This window comes from Nelumbo nucifera, chromosome 7 (genome assembly GCF_055504915.1).
Source record: "Nelumbo nucifera cultivar China Antique chromosome 7, China Antique-T2T, whole genome shotgun sequence".
Lineage (NCBI taxonomy): Eukaryota > Viridiplantae > Streptophyta > Magnoliopsida > Proteales > Nelumbonaceae > Nelumbo > Nelumbo nucifera.
Window position 1 is genome coordinate 54257694 of NC_142655.1, and position 19057 is coordinate 54276750.

Here is a 19057-nt window from a genome sequence, read left to right on the forward strand (position 1 = left end):
AATTGGACCCATTATGCCATACAGAGAAAACGGTTTATAGTAACAGTAGTAGTTGTTGTAGTAGTAATTAGACCTGTTCACGGTCCAGGCTTTAGGCCCACCTTTACCCTGTTTCAGGCTCAGACTTCCGGCTGGGCTCATTCAAATTATGGCAAAAGACAAGTACAAGCCCATGAACAGATCAAGTAGTAGTTAGGGGTGCAAATCAGGCAGGCTGGGCAGGATTTATAGTCAACTCAGGCCGATGCCTAAAATTTAGGCCCAAGGCCTGTAGTTCAAGTCTGATCTTTTCAACTCAGGCCCAACATGTCTTGAAATTTAATGTACAGGTTGGACTTGGGCTGTTGGGCCTGGGCTATTGAACTCCTACATTTAAGCAAATATGTATGCATATATGTATGTATGTAAATATAAAACAGCACTCCAGATCTCCAATGGGCACTTGTCCTGTATCCATGTAAAATAAAGTAAGCAGGTGAATTCCTACCTAATAACGCACTCAAGATCTGATAATAATGGTGGTCTTAGGAATTCTCCAACGGTTGACGCATTTCAGATCTAGTATTAACATTGATATTAATAATTGACTTCAATTTTGACTTGTAAAATATTAAAAGAAAAAATACTTTCCTTTTTCTCACGAACCCAATCCCAAACTGCACATCCTATCCGATGTTCCTTCCGTCCTTCCCATCCCCAATTCACTCACAAACCAGAAAATAATCGACATCACATGGGAGCCTAGAGAAAGTGAAGTACCAAGACCCAAATAGAAAGAAAAAATCAACAAAAATTATAATTCAATGTTTGAGATGCCATGACCCTAGACCTGGCAATTGAGTTGGGTGGGTCAGGTTAGGGTTGGGTCAAGACACTTTGAATTGATTTTGGGTCAGGTTGAACTTCGGGTTGTGTTGTCAAATGTTAGACCTTAACTCTAAATGTTCAGGTTAAGGTTGACCCATGGGTCAATTCAGGTCATCCTAAAAAATAATTGAAATTTAAAAAATAAAGAAAAAAATACATAAAAATACCAAAATTAAAGAAATTAACCTTAAAATACCAAAAATAAAATAAAATAACTTAAACATTTAACAATTCAAAGAGTAAATAATAGAATAACGATTAAATAGTAAAAATTAAAGAGTGAAAACTTCTAACAATGTATAAATAATCCCAATTAGGCCTAACAATTGGGTCATGGGTCAGCGGATTAAACCATGACCCAACCCAACCCAGTTTTCTCCATGCCGGGTCGGGTCAGGTCATTCTCAAATTCAGGTAGCTAGTAAGGGTATTCACAAGAAGAATCAAACCGACCAAACCAATCCGATCCAACCCGATCTGGTCAATTTCTCAAAACTTTTGGTCGGTCTCAGTTTTTAAATATAAACAACCCGACTAGTCGGATTGGTTTCGGTTTTTCAATCTGAAAACTGAAAACTGAAACCAACCCAAACCGAACCGACTATGGATAGTAGAAGTCTGATACTTCTGGTTTTGGTATAGAAACAATGGGACTCTCCACTTTTAAGACTAATGTAAAAAAAGTAATAATTAAAGTGGAGTCCAAACTATTTATATTTGTAAAAAGTATCAGACTTCTACTATCCATAGTCGGTTCGGTTCGGATTGGTTTCAGTATTCAGATTGAAAAACCAAAACCAACCCGACCAGTCTGATTATTTATATTTAAAAACCGAGACCGACCAAAAGTTGAGATACCAACCAGATCGGGTTGGATCAGATCAGTTTGGTCGGTTTGATTCTTGTGAACACCCCTAATTCCAGTGATGATCTCTCGTACAAGTGAGGAGTTGCAGTCTTGCAGAGAGAGGGAAGAATTAGAAACGAGGTAGAGGAACATAAAAGAGAATATGGCTTTTGGATTTGGCTTTGTTCGTGGGAAATAGGAAAGCTTTTTTTTTCAAATATTTCACCTGTAAAAATTGAACCAAATCTAACAGCTCCCTTGAAGGGATGGGAGGCACGCCAAGAGAGATTAACAGGAATTCTTAATCAAATAGAAGTAGCACCATGGGGACCCAAGACAAGATCACACACGGCATCTGCCACCCACAAATTGTTCCCACATCCTACCCCAGTCAGAACATCACCGCCGTGTATTGGTAAATCTCCCATGAATGACAGAAAGAGAGAGGTACTCCCATTGCGCAGCCTGTAATGGGCCGTGGGTATGGGTAGGGATGTGGGAACAGACTGGGTAGAAGATCCGAGATCATTAACGGAGGAGACGGTGTCACCCGAATTGGCTCCAAAACTTATTTATAAAGAGAAAAACAAAAAGATGTCCAACTCGTTAATGGAGTTGGGAGTACATAAATGTAGGTGAAACAGGCCCCGCTCACATGGACGGATCAGTTAACTGTTACATAGCAGCAGTTACATTATTAAAACATGAAGGCCTGTTAAGGTGTTCAATATCAATTAGGTAAGAAGACATTCGAATCTCATCTGCAGTTTTTACACCCCCCACCCAACCCCAACAAGGGATATCGCCGGAGTACGAAAACACCAGGCCATTCAATTCGTCAAAAATGCCAGCTCTTAAGAAAATCTGCCAACCATCGTTTCTTTACCTCTTTTCGCCCAAAAGGAAAAAGCAAGCAGCACCACCTAACCCGACTTTGACTCTGGACCTATGTTGTATGTAATGTAGACCACCCCCAACTACCCATTTCAGTTGTGGGCGGCCACCAATGCCATGTGCTCAATCAGGTCCAACACTCGGTTGCTGCACAATGAATCACACAAGTTTCAGACATCGAAATTGTGAATGTGTATGTGTGTGCACGCGTGACAGAGAGAGAGAGAGAGAGAGAGAGTACCTGTAACCCCATTCGTTGTCGTACCATGAAACAAGCTTCATGAAGGAAGCACTCAATCCTATGCCTGCCTTTGCATCAAATATACTTGATCTGAAAAATAATGACGCCAGAAAATCGTAGTAAAATCAACAAAAAGTCGATAAGCAAAAGTGGCAGGATAGAATGCCCAGACAAAAGACCAAATGACACAGATTGATCTCAATGGACCTAAAGAAAACATGCATTCACCATATCCCCCACTAGTGGAGCAAAAGGAAAAAAGAATCATAGTTTATCGAACACCTAATGCAGATACATGTCAATCATTTCTGTACAGAAGTATGAACTAGGCACATGGTAGCGAATTATGTTATTCAATATACGTTCCACAGTCAAACTCATTTAGTTATGGCCATTTGCGCCACTTACCACCATTAGAGAATTTCTAAAGCATACTTTTGTATTGCTCAAAATGGGAGGGAGAAGCTACCAAAAATGACTATCTTTCTCTATAAAATCTCAGAATATAATACCTCAGATATTATTTCTATCCTTCTACAATGAAAACTTTTCCAACATTTTGCAAACATTCAAAAAAGTCAGTAATGTTTCTAGATATATTTTACAAAACATCAAAAAAGTCATTTATTTAGTATACTTAAAACAATTGGGACCAAATTGGGTGTCTATATAATATTGCAAATTCCACACAAATCCATCAGCCAAATGATCTTAACAGCAATTGTCAATGAATTAATAAAACAGACAACCAAATAATCATTTTAATACAGCTAAGACTAGAGTACAATGACCGGTGAGACGGGGCATATTGATGGATATAGATATACACTTCCAAAGAAACTTTAAATCCTTTACAGCTTACGGATTGCATGTCAAAAGGAGACAATACCTGTACTAGTTTGGGTTTTTTTTAATTCAGCTAAGCAAATAGGGCTGTAAATTAGGGGGACGCCCATCCTCCAAACACTACAAAACCCCTGATCCCAGTGCATGAGAAGGTAAGTAGTATGTGGATGTGGGTTGGGTTCAACCAGGCTAAATCTTGTGGACTAGCGCATAAAGTGGCAAGACAACCTGATTCATAGCTTCTAGACATGGGAATCCAAGGAAAAATCTACAACATATTTGAACCTAGATGACAGGGCAGACGATGAAAATGCATAAAGAGTGCAACCTACCTTGAGTCACCAACAAAATCATTAGAGACAACATCTTCTTCAGTGTATCCAAGAATTCCCTTCAGTGGCCCCTCTGATGCATACCTGAGCAAAGATTTTTAAGGTTGGTTAACTGTCTACTTACAGGAAAAAATGTGTAACAATTAAAACAATCAAAGACAATGACCAAGTTATTGAAAATAATTGAAGTGGTAGCCAACATACTTTATGGCTGCTTTGACATCTTCATAAGAAGAACTCTTCTCAAGTCGACAGGTTAGGTCCACAACAGAAACATTTGGTGTTGGGATGCGGAAGGCCATTCCAGTAAGCTTGCCATTGAGATCTGGAAGAACTTTGCCAACAGCCTATAATCCCAGAAGCAAGTCATATTCCCATAGGCGAGACTGAACATTTTCAGGTTATTTCAAGACATACCTTTGCTGCTCCAGTCGAACTGGGGATGATATTTTGCCCAGCTCCACGGCCCCCTCGCCAGTCCTTCATTGAAGGACCATCTACAGTCTTCTGGGTTGCTGAAGATGAAAACATATGTGTTACCATAGTAATTTCTGTACAGTACTAATGAGTGGATAGACAATAAAATTATGCATATAAGATGTTTTCCGGGTAATGCATGGGATTGTAAGCCTCTGCACTTGTGTGCTTAGACCAGTGTGTGCATGTATCTGTGAGTGTACATGCATGCATTCTGTCAAAAATGTGTGTGTGGGTGGGTGGGTGGGTGGGAAGAAGAGAGAGAGAGAGAGAGAGAGAGACCTGTAGTTGCATGGACTGTTGTCATTAAACCTTCAACAATACCAAACTCTTCATGGACCACCTACAATATGCAATTAACATACATTACACTTCTAAGTTAATGGCATGCTTTACACAACAAGCAACAATCACAAGAGATTTTGTAGATCAGAATAACCGTGACACAGAGGATCATAACAGACAGTTTTGCAAATGAAAGTTCCAGAGAAACAGTAGAGCAAATCCTAACCAAGTTTATTTTAGTTAACCCAATTGTACAGAAAAGAGATCCAAAATACTTGGTGTCTAATCACACCTTGGCAAGAGGAGCAAGACAATTTGTCGTACAGCTGGCATTAGAAACAATGTCCATGTTGGATTTGTACGTCTTCTCATTTACTCCAACCACAAACATAGGTGCATCAGCTGATGGAGCCGATATGACCACCTTCTTGGCACCACCCTGAGGAAACAGAAAGAAAGAAATATTATCCAGTTTTTGTTTTGTTAGGTCACTAAAAGAACTTACCATAAGCAGAAGAACCTAAATCAGATCATAACCAACCTTCATGTGAGCTGATGCCTTTTGCAGTGTTGTAAAAACCCCAGAAGATTCAACAACATAGTCAGCCCCGTAATCACCCCAAGGGATCTCTGCTGGATCTCTGAAAAGAGAACATGTAGATATTGATACCCCATAACTAATCTAGGTACAGAAAGATAAGCATACATTTTCTTTGGTAACAATAAGCATACAAATAACTACTGCATAACTGACACAAAAGCTGTTCATCTAGTATCAGGAAAAAATTAAAAAAAAAAAACAAATAATGATAAATAGAAAACACTGTTGCATAAAGCACTACCTTTTGCACGTTATTTTAATTTGTTTTCCATTGATTTCCAAAGTGGAATCATCTACAACCCTGATGGTTCCCTTGAAAACACCATGTGTTGAGTCATACTTGAACATGTAAGCCTGGAAAGGAGAAAGAGAGAAGATGCATTGTAAAATCTAAAGGTGAAACTAAAAGCCCTAAATAGAGTGCCCAAGTCAAAACCTCAAATCTAAAAAATAACTTTGAGCAGCAACCTATGTATACGCAAAAAAAAAAAATGTTAAAGAGAAACAAAATACATGAGGCAACTTACTTCTAAAATATTACCATAAAGAAATTGGATGGATATAGACACAGGTCCAAAAACACATGCCAATTTTATATTGCACTCATAATCAAAACAGAGGACCTACCCCATGTAGTTGGGACAAGACTTAGATGATGATGATGATGATGATCAAATCAAGGACACTCAGTAATATGCAATACCTAGTACACAAGTTACAATTACCAAACAATACAATTCTTGATTTGAATTATGAATCCCAAGGATTCCAATATAAATACTACGATCTATAAATCTTACAACTGGAATAGAATCATATGGGACAATAATTTTTGTAGTATAACACATTTTATAAAGCTCACACATCTATGATATATACTGATATACATCATGTAATTGTTTTTGCTTAAGGGAAGCTCTCCCTGCTTTAATACAAATTCATTTTACCTTTCAAGAAACTTATTGTCAATTAATTTGACAATGAGTTCTCCTTGTCATTTCTTTGTTTCTATTTAGTTTTCTCAAGGGAGACTTGTTATAAAAATAGATTATTTAGGTTATTCCTTTTTTTGAAAAGTAAAAAGAAATTGGAGCTGATTACAAACATCATCAAGGTGTTAAGATAAAACCCACCTAACAGAACAACAAAGAAATTCAATGATTACAAAACAAAGAGAGAGCAAAAGAGAACCCCTCGAACAATAAATAATCTAAACCTACCATATATAGGTTAAAGGGCCATTAAATATGGATTATTTGACCCTACCCTTAGTCTAAACCTACCAATATATATATACCTAAAGTAATAGAGTTTGCCGCTTGTCGCTTGTATGATTTGTAAGCATAGGATTCAAAATATCATAAGATAAAAGGATTCAGGCATAGGATTCAAATAGAAACCCTTGGATTCATTATTCAAATCGTTAACCATAAGAATTTAACAGCACTTCCACAAAGGTATTCTCCCAGCCAAACGTTGTTCTAAACACTTCATTTTACTAAATATACTAGTAAAAGATTTCTTTCGTTTTTTTTGGGTGAAAAGGGTTCATAAATGCAAAATCATCATCTATGTACATGTTTAGGCTGTGTTTGGTTTGAAAGAAAATAAGAGAGAAGCAGAAAGTTGAGGGGAAAGACCTTGGGGAATTCCACAAATTTTGTGAAGAATTTCCCTCGATTTTGTGTCTCTCTCTTATTTTCTTTCAAACCAAACATGGTCAAGGATCAAAATTTTGACTCGATATGTATCGGGCTTATCTTTTGGGTTCCAAAACACCTGTTTGCATGTGTTTCAGGAACCCCCTTTTTGGTTTGAAAGAAAATAAGAGAGAAGCAGAAAGTTGAGGGAAAGCCCTTGGGGAATTCCACAAATTTTGTGAAGAATTTCCCTCAATTTTGTGTCTCTCTCTTATTTTCTTTCAAACCAAACATGGTCAAGGATCAAAATTTTGACTCGATACGTATCGGGCTTATCTTTTGGGTTCCAAAACACCTGTTTGCATGTGTTTCAGGAACCCCCTTTTTAATAATATATATATATATATATAAACCTACCCAAAAACTAATTTTTGAAAAATAAAAATAAAACTTGCTTTTTAGTTCGATACACCTCTGCCAATAAACAGGGGCAATACTTCGAACCTTGAACATAGCCTTAAAGAAAGCCTAATTCCACCAGCACCATGAAAAGCAAGAACAAAATAACAACTCGCACTTCCTTACCATGTACTTTGCATCAATAAAAGGATCATTGACTGCTACCACCTCGATATCATCCCTAGATGAAGCTACACGTAAAACTAATCTTCCAATCCGACCAAAACCTGCATAGAGGATAAAACATTTATCAATAAATGTCCATAATCACCTCCTCAGAAACCAACTTCATCATACAAGGATAAAAGCCAAACTCATATACCAAGGAGCTAAAAAGTGGTGAAAAGAAAAAGTTCATCAACATCGACAAAGACCACTTAATCCTAAAGCCTTACTAGAAAGAAAAACAGATGAGAACAAAACAAAATATGAGAACCATAACCAAGTAACAGTTCTTGTATAAAAGTCAACATATTCAAGAAGAAATTTCAATGAAAAAAGATGTGGACAAAGAAACGTAAAATAAAAGGAGAAATAGCTCAAATCAAATGCAAATAATAGACAATATTAAAGCATAAAAATTCATACCATTGATTCCAATCCTTGTCTTGCCTCCGCTCCGTGATTCTAAATAAAGTAAAAACAAATTAAAATGAGAGTCAGAAAATGCAACACATTGTCAAACATAAAAAAATTAATAAGCAATATTCCTTCATAAATAGATCTTACTTTGAATTGCAGGAGGTATCTCGGTAGCCGTTGCTCTGATAGGCTGTATACTTCTGACACTGCATTTCCTGTCAGGGCCGGTTGGAAAGAAAGGTCTTAGCATTAAATTACAACATGAGTGAACAGCTCTCTTGTACCCCGAAGAAAAAGAAAATGGAACCATTAATACTTAACTGTAGAGAAGAAGATTCACCAGGAACTGCAGTACCAAAAAGGCTTGTTTGAATTCTAGCGGAATTCAGATTGCGATTAACACCAGCACAAGACACCTGGAGTGGAGGAAAGCACGGAAATAACATATATGTATAGAAAATAGAGATATCAGAAGAAATCTGATCCGCTTATGGATTTTTTTACGCCAATCTGCTTATGGATTAATAAAGACTAATCCGAAACTCACAGATAGACCGGGATTCAAGGGAAAAAAAAAAAAAAAAAAACGAAAGCACTTCAATCATAACGTAAGAAAGGGAAGAACGATGATCAGATATACCCAAACATTTTACAAAAAATGAAAAATGTATAGATCATTTTCACTTTAAAATTAAAATCCTTGGAAAAACAGAGGCAAAGACTCCTATCGACAAAAAGAAAAATATATATATAAGCGTAAAGCCAAAAAAAGACGGCATTTCTCACAAGAACAACAACAGTATACAACGACAATAGCCAAATGGAATCAAGTAAGAAGAAAGAAAAACTGAAAAAATCCAACCCTCACCTGGCCAGGGGCCCGAGCTCTGCAATCAATCTGCGAAACCTCGCAGAGAGATCCTTGGGTAACAGGAGTCACAGATCTGATGAGAGTCGAGAACGCCATCACGAATCAACCTTCGCTCCCGAGACCGACTGTAGAAGCCGAAACCCTAAAGAGGAAAGAAATTCAGAGGCGAGAGCAAAGAGACCGAGACGACCATCGAGAAATGCTTTTTAAATAGGCATAGTGTGCGCCGTGACGGAGCTCCGTATGACGCTTGCTTTCACGAGAGAGAGAGAGAGACTATGCCTATGAAGGGTTAGGTACGTAAGAAAGAACCTTTCAGGCTCTCGCTCCGTTTCTCTCGTACAGTATTTTGTCTGTTTGTGATGAGCTGGCGCACTGTGACAAGGCTTCTGATACCCACGTCACACTTTTTTAGATATTTCTCTCTCTCCACGTTCGGTGGGGCTACGTACGGCATTTAGGGTTTTCGTTTTCCCTCTGCTAGTCTGCTCTACAACGCACTGTCCAGTTGTCAACGCCACAGTTCCTTACCGTCGTGAGAGCTCGTGCCGCATGTGAACCGGTCCCACCTAAAACCATTCTAGCCATCTGATGAAGCTAGAAGCGGACCAACACGCGAGAAAAATGGGTCCCATTTTGGACATTCCACGTGTCAACCTCTGTTTCCGTGGCTCAACGGTCTTATTATTCTTCTGGAATATTCGGAGGGGTGCGTGGTGGAGACGCAGGCGCTCTCACGGTCACGGTCGTGAGAGTTCTATGTTAGATGGGGAGGCGGAACATAGGAAGTAGGAATACCGAACACGTGGTTCCGAAATAAAGGTACCAACTTGGCTTGCCAGAGATTTGAGACATGTGACTCAAACAGGAAGATTTCTCGGCGCGGCTTAATACAGTAGCACAATGGATTTTATCATTTTAGCCGTTGGATGTCATGATCAACTTATCGAACAATTTTCCATAATTCGCATAAGGACGAAAGAGCAATAATGCCGTGCAGTAGTATCATCTGAATTTTAGGCCGTCGAACCAACCTTAAATGGGCCCCACCTTCAATTAAAGATCTGGTTGGTGGGGGTAGTGTAATAGAGACGGGATCTGCTCCACACTAATGGGCGCCTCACATGCATATCCACTTGGGAACATCTCCTATGAATAAGAATTAGTAAGTACGGAAAATGTTCCCAATGCATAGGCCCAATTTGGCCAACATACACCCAGTTTTTATTTTAACACAAATGGGCTAGAAGGCTCCATACAACTTACATTTCACCTTATATTGGTAACATCTTTCATGAAATAAAATATATTAAGGCTCTCTTTGGTCTTTGGGATCGGATGAGAAAAAGAGAATATTACAAAAATATTTGTTTTGAGGGAAAGAAAGGGATGGGATAAGAAAAAAGTGAGATGAGAGATCTCAAAATTGTGGATTCAGGGTTGCACCTCCCGGTGGGAAAACTTGAGTTACGATCTCCCTTCTCCCTTCCTCCTCTCGTAAGGCGGCAACAATGTCAGAGCATGACCATGTCGGTGGGATCGTCGTTGTTAGAATTAGAAGAGCACGACCATGTCGAAGGCGGCAGCGACGATGACATCAACGTCATCAATCGCAACCATTCGAAAGTTCAAGTAATAACTTTCAGGAAGATCATTCGAGACGAAGAAGAAGAAGTTACAATGGCAATCAACATCGTCGATCGTGACCATTCGAAAGTTCAGGTAATAATGTCGCCGATAGTGACCATTCGATATCGACATCAGTGCAGCCTCAAGGCCATACAAGTTACAGTGGCAATAGGGAATAAACAAAGAGGTTGAAACGAGAAAAAAAAAAGAAGAAAAAAAAGAAGAAGAGAAGAGAAAGAGAGTGGAAGAGGTGGGAAATGAAGGGGGTAGCCATTGCGACTCGCCTCTGTTCGTCTTGAACGAAGGAGGAAGGTGAATGGTGCCATTTCAGAGGTGAGAGATGAAGGGGGTAGCCGTCGCCTAACTCGCCTATGTTCGTCTTGAACAAAGGAGGAAGGTGAACAATGCCATTTTGGTCCCCTTTTATACTTTCCCATCCCATCCCATTCCAATAAAACCAAACAATGGAAAGTTAAATTTTTACACTTTCCCATCCCACCCAAATCTTTTCACAAACCAAACAAAGCCTAATAAGGGAGATGGGGGCTGACTGGCTGAGATGTGGTGTGATGTTGGTGTGAGGAGCAGCATATCGGTATTCTTAACAATGATTGTGTGAGGAACATATTGTATTCTTAATCTTAACAATGATCGTGTTTGCAGTCGTTTATAAAGGCATTTTTGCGTATATTCTTGGAAAATATATGCTCTACTTTCCCTTAGAAATTTTAGTGGATCCTAAACTCCTAATGCAAAATTGGATTCAATGATCATAAGATCGTCCACGGCTGCAATCATCACAAAATTGGTCTTTTAAAAATTTTAGTGTTCAAGGTCACTTGTAGCTGTGCATTAGGAATATCTTCCCATGATAAAAATATATAAATAGAGAGAGGTTTTTGATGCACGGCTGCAAAAGGTTATGAGCACGGTGTGAAAATGGTTTGTGAGGACTGAATCCAATCTCTAACTATGTTACATTATTCTTGGATTTCCACACTTTGTTACTGTTCTCAAATGTGTAAATTCATAAAATACCCAAAAAAAATTATAAATTCATAAAGATCTATAACGTTGTTTGAACAAAAAAAACTCCATTCTTATTTTACTTTTTTTTTTTTTAGCTTTAACTTTTTCTAGCCATTTCAAATCACACCAGATGCCTTCGTTTTTTTGGGGTATTTTTGGTATTGAATCATCACCTTTCGCCCTCCATACGGGTTCGGATTTTCATTTTTCTTAGCATAGTACAGCATTTTTCTAACAATAATAACTATTCTCAAAGGTGTGACGGTAGGAACCGATAACAGGCTCGGGCTTAAAATCACATCATTTCTGGGACTACCAAGGCTACGTACCAACGGCCAATGCTCGTATGAAAACTACTGTTTTCAAAACCGGATTGGACCGAATGGTCGGACCGGAAAAATAGGAACCGGCCACTTGATCGGTTCTGTTTTCCTTCAAAACTGTTTTTGGCCCTAAAATCGTAATTTTGGTCAGTAAACCGTTGAATCGGCCAGTTAATTGTTTAAACCGTTTGAACGGTTTTGACTGTTTTCTAATTTTTTAATTTTTTGTAAATTTTTTTATTTTTTTGTTAGAACAGACCGGCCATTCAGATTGAATGATCAGACTATTTGAACCGGTAACTAGACCCCTAACCAATTCGATCACTGATTCATTTTTAAAAACCATGATAAAAACGGTATCACAATTTAGCCTTTTAATGGAATGGGATGGAATGGAAAAGATTTTAGCACATGGACCTAAAATTGGATGGTGGATGGTGGATGGTGGATGGTTAAGAAGATAAGATCAATGACCTGATGAACCCTTTTGTATGAGAGCTGCAGTTTATTGATGGTGATAGATCTCACATGCATAGGAGGAAATAAAGAAGGCAGAAAGTGTGTTTTTACTTTTACCTTTAGCTTATTTTAATTGTAATTTGAGAGTGACTCTTGGGATTCATGAGACCAGAGAAGTGGGAAGTGGGACAAGAGATTGAATAAAATAGAGAATGAATGTCAATGTATGTAGCAAATAATCATACAGAAAGAGATTTGATTAGCAACAAGCTAATATTGTTGATTAGTTGTCATTGTCTGTTTTTTTAAATAAAAAAGAGCAATTTTTTTCAACCGTCTAGTATAATGAGATTCGTGTGATGCGACGCACGCATTAGTATAAAACAATTAATAAAATATAAAGAAAACAATAATGAGTAAATAAATAAGTGGTAGTTAAATAAAATAAAAGCTTGAGTGAATTTAATATTAATTTATTTATTTTGTATGAAACTCCAACCGTATGTACTTGATATAAGAAAGATGGGTTTTACAACTAATGTTCCTGATTCCTTTTATGTAACCAGAAGATGCAAAATTAAATCCTTTTTATAATTGAAAAAAAAAAGGCAATAATAAGTTTGAATTTAGGGAGTGAGAACATCCAACCTACCTAAGGGCATGCATATAGAACCAAGTCAACCACCCAAAAGCTTTAACATGACAACCTGTTTTAAGCTCACTTAACCCCTCCGTCCACCGAAATCCAAATTTATTTTTATAGAGCTTTCTTCGCCATGGATGGCAATTTTCTCCACTTCCGACGGTAATCCGATTTTTTCGATCCGATGAAGTCGAGGATGGGGATTGTATTTGGTGGAGTGAAGACGGAATAGGAATTAATAGAAATCTCCGATGGTGACTCGACTTTCTTAATCTAATGGAGTCGGGATGGAGATTGTTTTGGTGGAGTGAAAATGGAATAGGAATTAATAGAAATCCCCGATCAGGATCGGGGTCGGGGATGGGGATTGAGGTTCTCGCCCTGCCCTATATATATATATATAGAGAGAGAGAGAGAGAGAGAGATTAAATGTTATTTATATTAAATATATATTATATTATTTCTATATATTAAGATATATTTAAAACATTATTTATAACTTAAATAATTTATTTATTTTAAGTAAATTTATTTTTCAAAAAAATACTACTATCTAAAAAATCAGAGATTCGGGTACCCACGAGGAACCCATCCCGTCGGGGATCAGATGGAGGACAAATTTTATCCCCGACGGGGATCGGGGACAGAGATGAGGGTTAATTTCAAAATTAGGGTCAAGGACAGGGAATATGATCCCCGCCCCATTGCCATTCCTATTCCTCACACCAACCTTACTACACTATGCATGCTGTGTCAACTGTAGCCCATGGGTCCGTAGCAGGTCGTGCTCGGCCCACTTGATGAACTAGCGATTGGGGGTCCTCAACGGCTAGTTTTAGCTTTTTGGGGTTTTTTTATAAAAATACCCCAAACAACTATACATAATTATATAGGGGGTATTTATATATTTTGGTTTTGGGGGGAGAAAGAATGACACAAATGCCCCCCAACAGCTATACAATAGCTAGTTTGGGGGGGCATTTTGGATAAAGTGATAAATAACTTTACAATATTTTTTGGATACTTAATAGTTGTATAGCATTTTTTTCAAATTATTGTAAATTTTGTTTTAATTTTATTTAATTTATTTGATATTTTTAATAACATGATTTTTTATTTTCAATTTGTAATTATAATGTATTTTTATATTTTATTCCATTTTCCAATTTTCATGTTTTTCATTCATCCAACCATTATATGCTTTGTATCATTCAAATTTAAATGAAATAAAATTCCTATTTTTTTCTAATTTGTTATTCACTTTAAATTTTTGTCTCTTTGACTTCTTATTTGATTAAGTATTTTTTGTTTCATTTCTTTGTTAGAATTCTTATTTTTTCAAATAATTCTCAAAGGAAAGTTAAATATTTTAATTTTACTTAACAAAGAAATAAAAAGACAACAAATGTCAAAAAAACAAAAAAAAAAGACAGTTAACCCAATTTGGCCCACACCCAAGGCCCGGCTTGTGGCCTAGCCCAGCATGACCTGCGACACAACACGGGCCCACACGGGCTTAGGATGTGGGTCTTGCCAGGCCAACCCCCCAAACTATCCCTGGGAGAGTGGCATTTCCCAAGACGGCCCGCGAGCCGTAGGCGGGTGTTTTACACCTCTACCCTTCTTTGAGAAAATCTCTCATACATGTATCTTGTCATTTATATAGAGATGTTTCGAATGCAGGGCTACGATGTTCCATGAGGATGGTGTGAAGAGAACTTTGTGAGGAACAAATTCAAGTTCAACCCCACCAACCTCTTTTGCCCAGTAGAAAAAGAATTGAAAAAACGACCAACCTCCTATCTTTGATTTAGAAAATCTTGTGTCATTCTACCAAAAAAAGGCATATCTGGGTCAGTGATGCACTCCATGACACTCGTGTCATTCCAACTTGTTCACGAGAAATTTTACCCAAATGATTCATTGACTTTTGGGGCATACATGTTTGATTAATTAAATCTACATCAGCCCTTCTCCTTTCTCCCACACCCCTCAATTTTCTGTATTTTTTTTATTTTTAAAACATAAAAGTAATTAACAAAAAGGCATTAATAACTAAATTGTTATTAATTGCAAGAGATCTTTGGAATTTAATTTCACTAATCGAAATGTATATTAATTATCTCTTTATTTTTTTTTATTATTATTATTTATGCTTAATTATATTAGAATTTTTATTTAATATAAAAAAATAAATATAAATATCAATTAATTTGACAAACTCATTATTATCTTAATGCACGCCTTCATCCTTTCACCTCGGCCTCGTCTCCCAAGAAAAAATTTGAATTGCAGTGGCTTCTGCTTATCCCATACAAGTTGTAATTTGTTGAATTGCTTTCATAGTGCTAAGTTCATACATATATAGATAGTGGAGGGGGCCATGACCATATTCAAGAATGGGCAGATCATAAGTCTTAGCATTGTTTTTTCTATATCCTATTTCTTAAAATGGTAATTTTTAACTGTTCACCGTGAGTATGTTTTAAGCCAATGTAAAGCATGAGTAGGTGATATAGGTATGCTATTGGAAATCCTACAGTGTTTCAATTGTATTTGTTTTCTCTGCAAAACCGAATATATTTGATCCTAACCCAACCCTATATCAAGCTGGATTTAGCATTTAACCCGACCTATTGGCATCTCCACACACACCCTCAAATACATTCACGGTTGATTCATTGAGATCCAAACGCACTCATGAAAATGGTGAATTCAAAACTGAACCGCTTTCTGCATGATGGGCGGCTCAACAAATTTGCATTTGTCTCAATACATCCCCGCTTTGTACTCTTACCAAACGCAGCCTATATTGAGTGGATTCTTGGGTCCATAAAGTACAACTATTCAAAATCAAGCTTCATTAAATAAATAGATATATAATAATAAATATCAGTGATACGTGAGCACTTGATCAAAAGCTGAAAGCCGCTAAGGTTATGTTTAGTTTGAAGAAAAAGGTAGGGAAAGGAAGGAAAAAATTAAAAAAAAAAAAAAAACTTTAACAAACTTGTATAGATTTCCTTACCTTTTCCTTCCTTTCTTCACCAGAATGTAAGCAATCATAAATACGGGTGCAAATTGGGCTGGTTTAGGTTGGGTTGAAGTCAACCCTAACCCAGCTCAAGTTGTTGAACCCTCAACCCCATAACTTCATGCTCGGTTAGAATCAGGTTGAGCTTGGGTTGGTCTCGAATTGGCCTGACTTCTCTATTTTCTTTTAACCAATGTACTTATTTCCTAGATCTCAAGGGTTCATGTGAGTTCAATATTGGCACTACTATGTATAAAGGAACATAGTTATCATGGTTTAGAAAAAAATTGCCTTTAAACTTAAAATTCTGACATACAATACACATGCATACATGTAGAGATAAATGTATATATACATAAATACTTGAATAAAAAAAATACATAAATATATACATTTATGGGTGCACGGTTGCATATGCATAAATAGTGAATATGCTAGGGATAGCAATTTTCCCCATTTTCTCGATTCCAATGGAAATCTGTCCTGAATGGGATGGGAATGGAGATGATTTTTCATCCTTGTTGGGGATAGGGCAGGAATGGGGAGAACACTCCCTGCCCCCAGGGTCCTCAATCCCCACCCCACCCCATAAGTATAACTTCAAACTAGAGATATTTAGGATTTTAATAAATGGGTTTTAGGCCTTAAAGTCCAAAACTTGGGATTTATGATAAGTATTTCTGTTTTTCTCATGAATTAATAAATGGATTTGTGTTAATATTTTTTAAAATATGATTGAACATGTTTGACTATATTCGGGTCTATTTTGATAGGACTATAAATCATAACTATTTTGTTTTTAATTTTTTTTTGGAATGGAATAGAAAAAAATAAAGTGAACTTGACATCATAAAAATGGTGGGGAGCGAGATCCCTGGTAAGATGGATATCCCTTGTGGAGACGAGGATGGGAAATCTCTGTCCTCGTCGGTGGGTACTGGGATGGGGATGGGTTTTTTTTTTATGGGGACAGGAATGGAGTGGCTCCTCCTCCCTGCCCCACACTGTTGCCATTTTTAGAATACATATATGCACAAGTACTTACATGCATAAATACATATTCACATAGTATTAATACATGAGAATATTATGTCGGGTTCAAAACTTCAAATTGGGTCAGATTGGTCAAAACCTCAACCCTAGCACTACCCAAAGTTAAGCCAGTTCATACTTTTCAACCCAACCCAAGTTTTTTCTGACTGGGTTCAGCTTAACCCGGCCCAAGTTGCTGCCCTGGTCGTAGAGAAGGCTATTTGGCGCCAGAGCAAGAACTGCCTAGAGTGAAACCACCTAGACATCGGCTTTGAAAGCATGGTGCTATGTTATAATCCTAAATATTAAAAAGCATGGCTTGAGGCGTTCCAATAGTCTCTAAAGGTTCTGGCCTCAATGTAAAACTCACAAATAACCAGAATTCAACTTGATTATATCTATAGAAGAATGATTTGAAGGCATGCGTCCTTAACCAAGGATAGGATATAAACTCACTTCCCACCTTAATTTTCTGTTATATTAAAATGGAGTCCATATCATTTCTTCTATTTTACTCCTAAAAAACAAAAATAATAGTATAAAGTAAAACTGAACCAAACGTAACCGAAATCACTTACACTACAAAACAAATGGAGCTTAAATGATTTAAAATGATCATTACCCATCACTCTGATATATTAATTTGGCTTTGACAGGGTTTTGCTAGGAGAGGAAAAAAATTCAACATGCCATCTTTGGGACCGGCGGACTGAGATTGGAATGACAAACAAGTTTCATGTAACCGACTCCATATAGCTGAGACAAGGATGATGACAATAATTGTACCTTTGGCCTTTATAAATGTTCTTGATAAAGAAAATGACTTCTGAATGATTTTTATCAAAAGAACTCAATTCTACTGTTCAGACAGATGTGCTTCCATATCGGATGTACAAGCCAAATGTTGCAGAAGTTTAGCTAAGTGTATCCATGGATGAGAATAAACCGAGCAAGTATGAACCCATTCATTACTCATGTTTGTACAGAATCAACCATGGCTTTCAAAATGGACCGGACCAGAAAAACCGAAAACCGGTCACCTGACCGGTTCTGTTTTTTCCCAAAACCGTTTTTTTCCCCAAAATCGTTGATTTTGGCCAGCAAACTGCTGAACCGGCCGGTTAATCATTTGAACCGTTCAAACGATTTTGACATTTTTCAGTTTTTTTTATTTTTTTGTCAAAACGGGCCGGCCATTAACCAAACCCCTGACCGGTTCGGTTTTAAAAACTATGGAATCAACAACTGTAACACTTCAACACATGAACCAAACAAGATTATGCTTAGGGGTGTTCATTATACGGTTTAAACCGTAAAATCAAACCAAATTTGTGGTTTGATTCGATTTATACCTATAAATGGTTCCGTTCGGGTTGAAGAATTTTCTAAATTGCAATTTATGATTTTGGTTTGATTTATTGAATTTTATAAATCAAATCAAATCGTAAACCGTAAACCAAAATTTTATATACATATATATAATATGAATATATGATATATAAATTTTATATATAATATATCTAAATAGAATGCATAAAATTATAAATATATAATGAACTCTTTATTTTATAATAAAATAATAAATAAAAGTTTTTAAGTTTTAATTTTTAGGAGAGTTACTTAGGCTTTCTAATTGGGTTAAAAGCCCAAAAGAACTATAAAATGGTCCAAAGTCCCCAAACCGTATTAGAAACCGCACCAAACCATAATAAAACAGTTTGGTTTAATTTGATTTCTATACCAAAACGGTTTAGTTCGATTTAAAAACTTCTCAAACCGTAATTTACTGATCTGGTCTGAAATATTCTCCAAAACGCACCCAACCAAACTATGAACACCCCTAATATGCTAGAAATAGCCACTAGCCACACAACCAACAAATGGGATGTTGTGTGGCTGTTTTGCCCTAAACAGAAACGATATAACCCACTAGTCAGTACTCAGTAGTCACTATGTTTGGCTTGTA

At 37.0% G+C, this 19057-nt stretch overlaps 1 protein-coding gene across 1 annotated transcript; it reads right to left on the minus strand.

The window, feature by feature from the left end:
• Positions 1–2269: 2269 nt before the first annotated feature.
• Positions 2270–9229, minus strand: LOC104611012 (glyceraldehyde-3-phosphate dehydrogenase GAPCP1, chloroplastic-like). The gene is made up of 14 exons (XM_010277918.3): positions 8940–9229; positions 8393–8487; positions 8219–8286; positions 8078–8116; positions 7616–7716; positions 5632–5744; positions 5331–5430; positions 5082–5228; positions 4787–4847; positions 4445–4542; positions 4232–4374; positions 4028–4111; positions 2850–2939; positions 2270–2755 (listed from the first exon to the last, which is right to left on the minus strand). Exons 1-14 carry the CDS (start codon positions 9036–9038, stop codon positions 2701–2703), a joined length of 1293 nt encoding a protein of 430 aa, XP_010276220.1. The 5' UTR covers positions 9039–9229; the 3' UTR covers positions 2270–2700.
• Positions 9230–19057: the final 9828 nt, after the last annotated feature.

Coding starts and splice junctions, on each gene's coding strand:
- LOC104611012 (XM_010277918.3), bottom strand. CDS start 9,038: ATGGCGTTCTCGACTCTCATCAGATCTGTGACTCCTGTTACCCAAGGA. Junction 4,848..5,081: donor GTCTTGCTCCTCTTGCCAAG/GTGTGATTAGAC, acceptor TGCATATTGTAG/GTGGTCCATGAAGAGTTTGG. Junction 2,940..4,027: donor GATTTTGTTGGTGACTCAAG/GTAGGTTGCACT, acceptor ATTATTTTTCAG/ATCAAGTATATTTGATGCAA.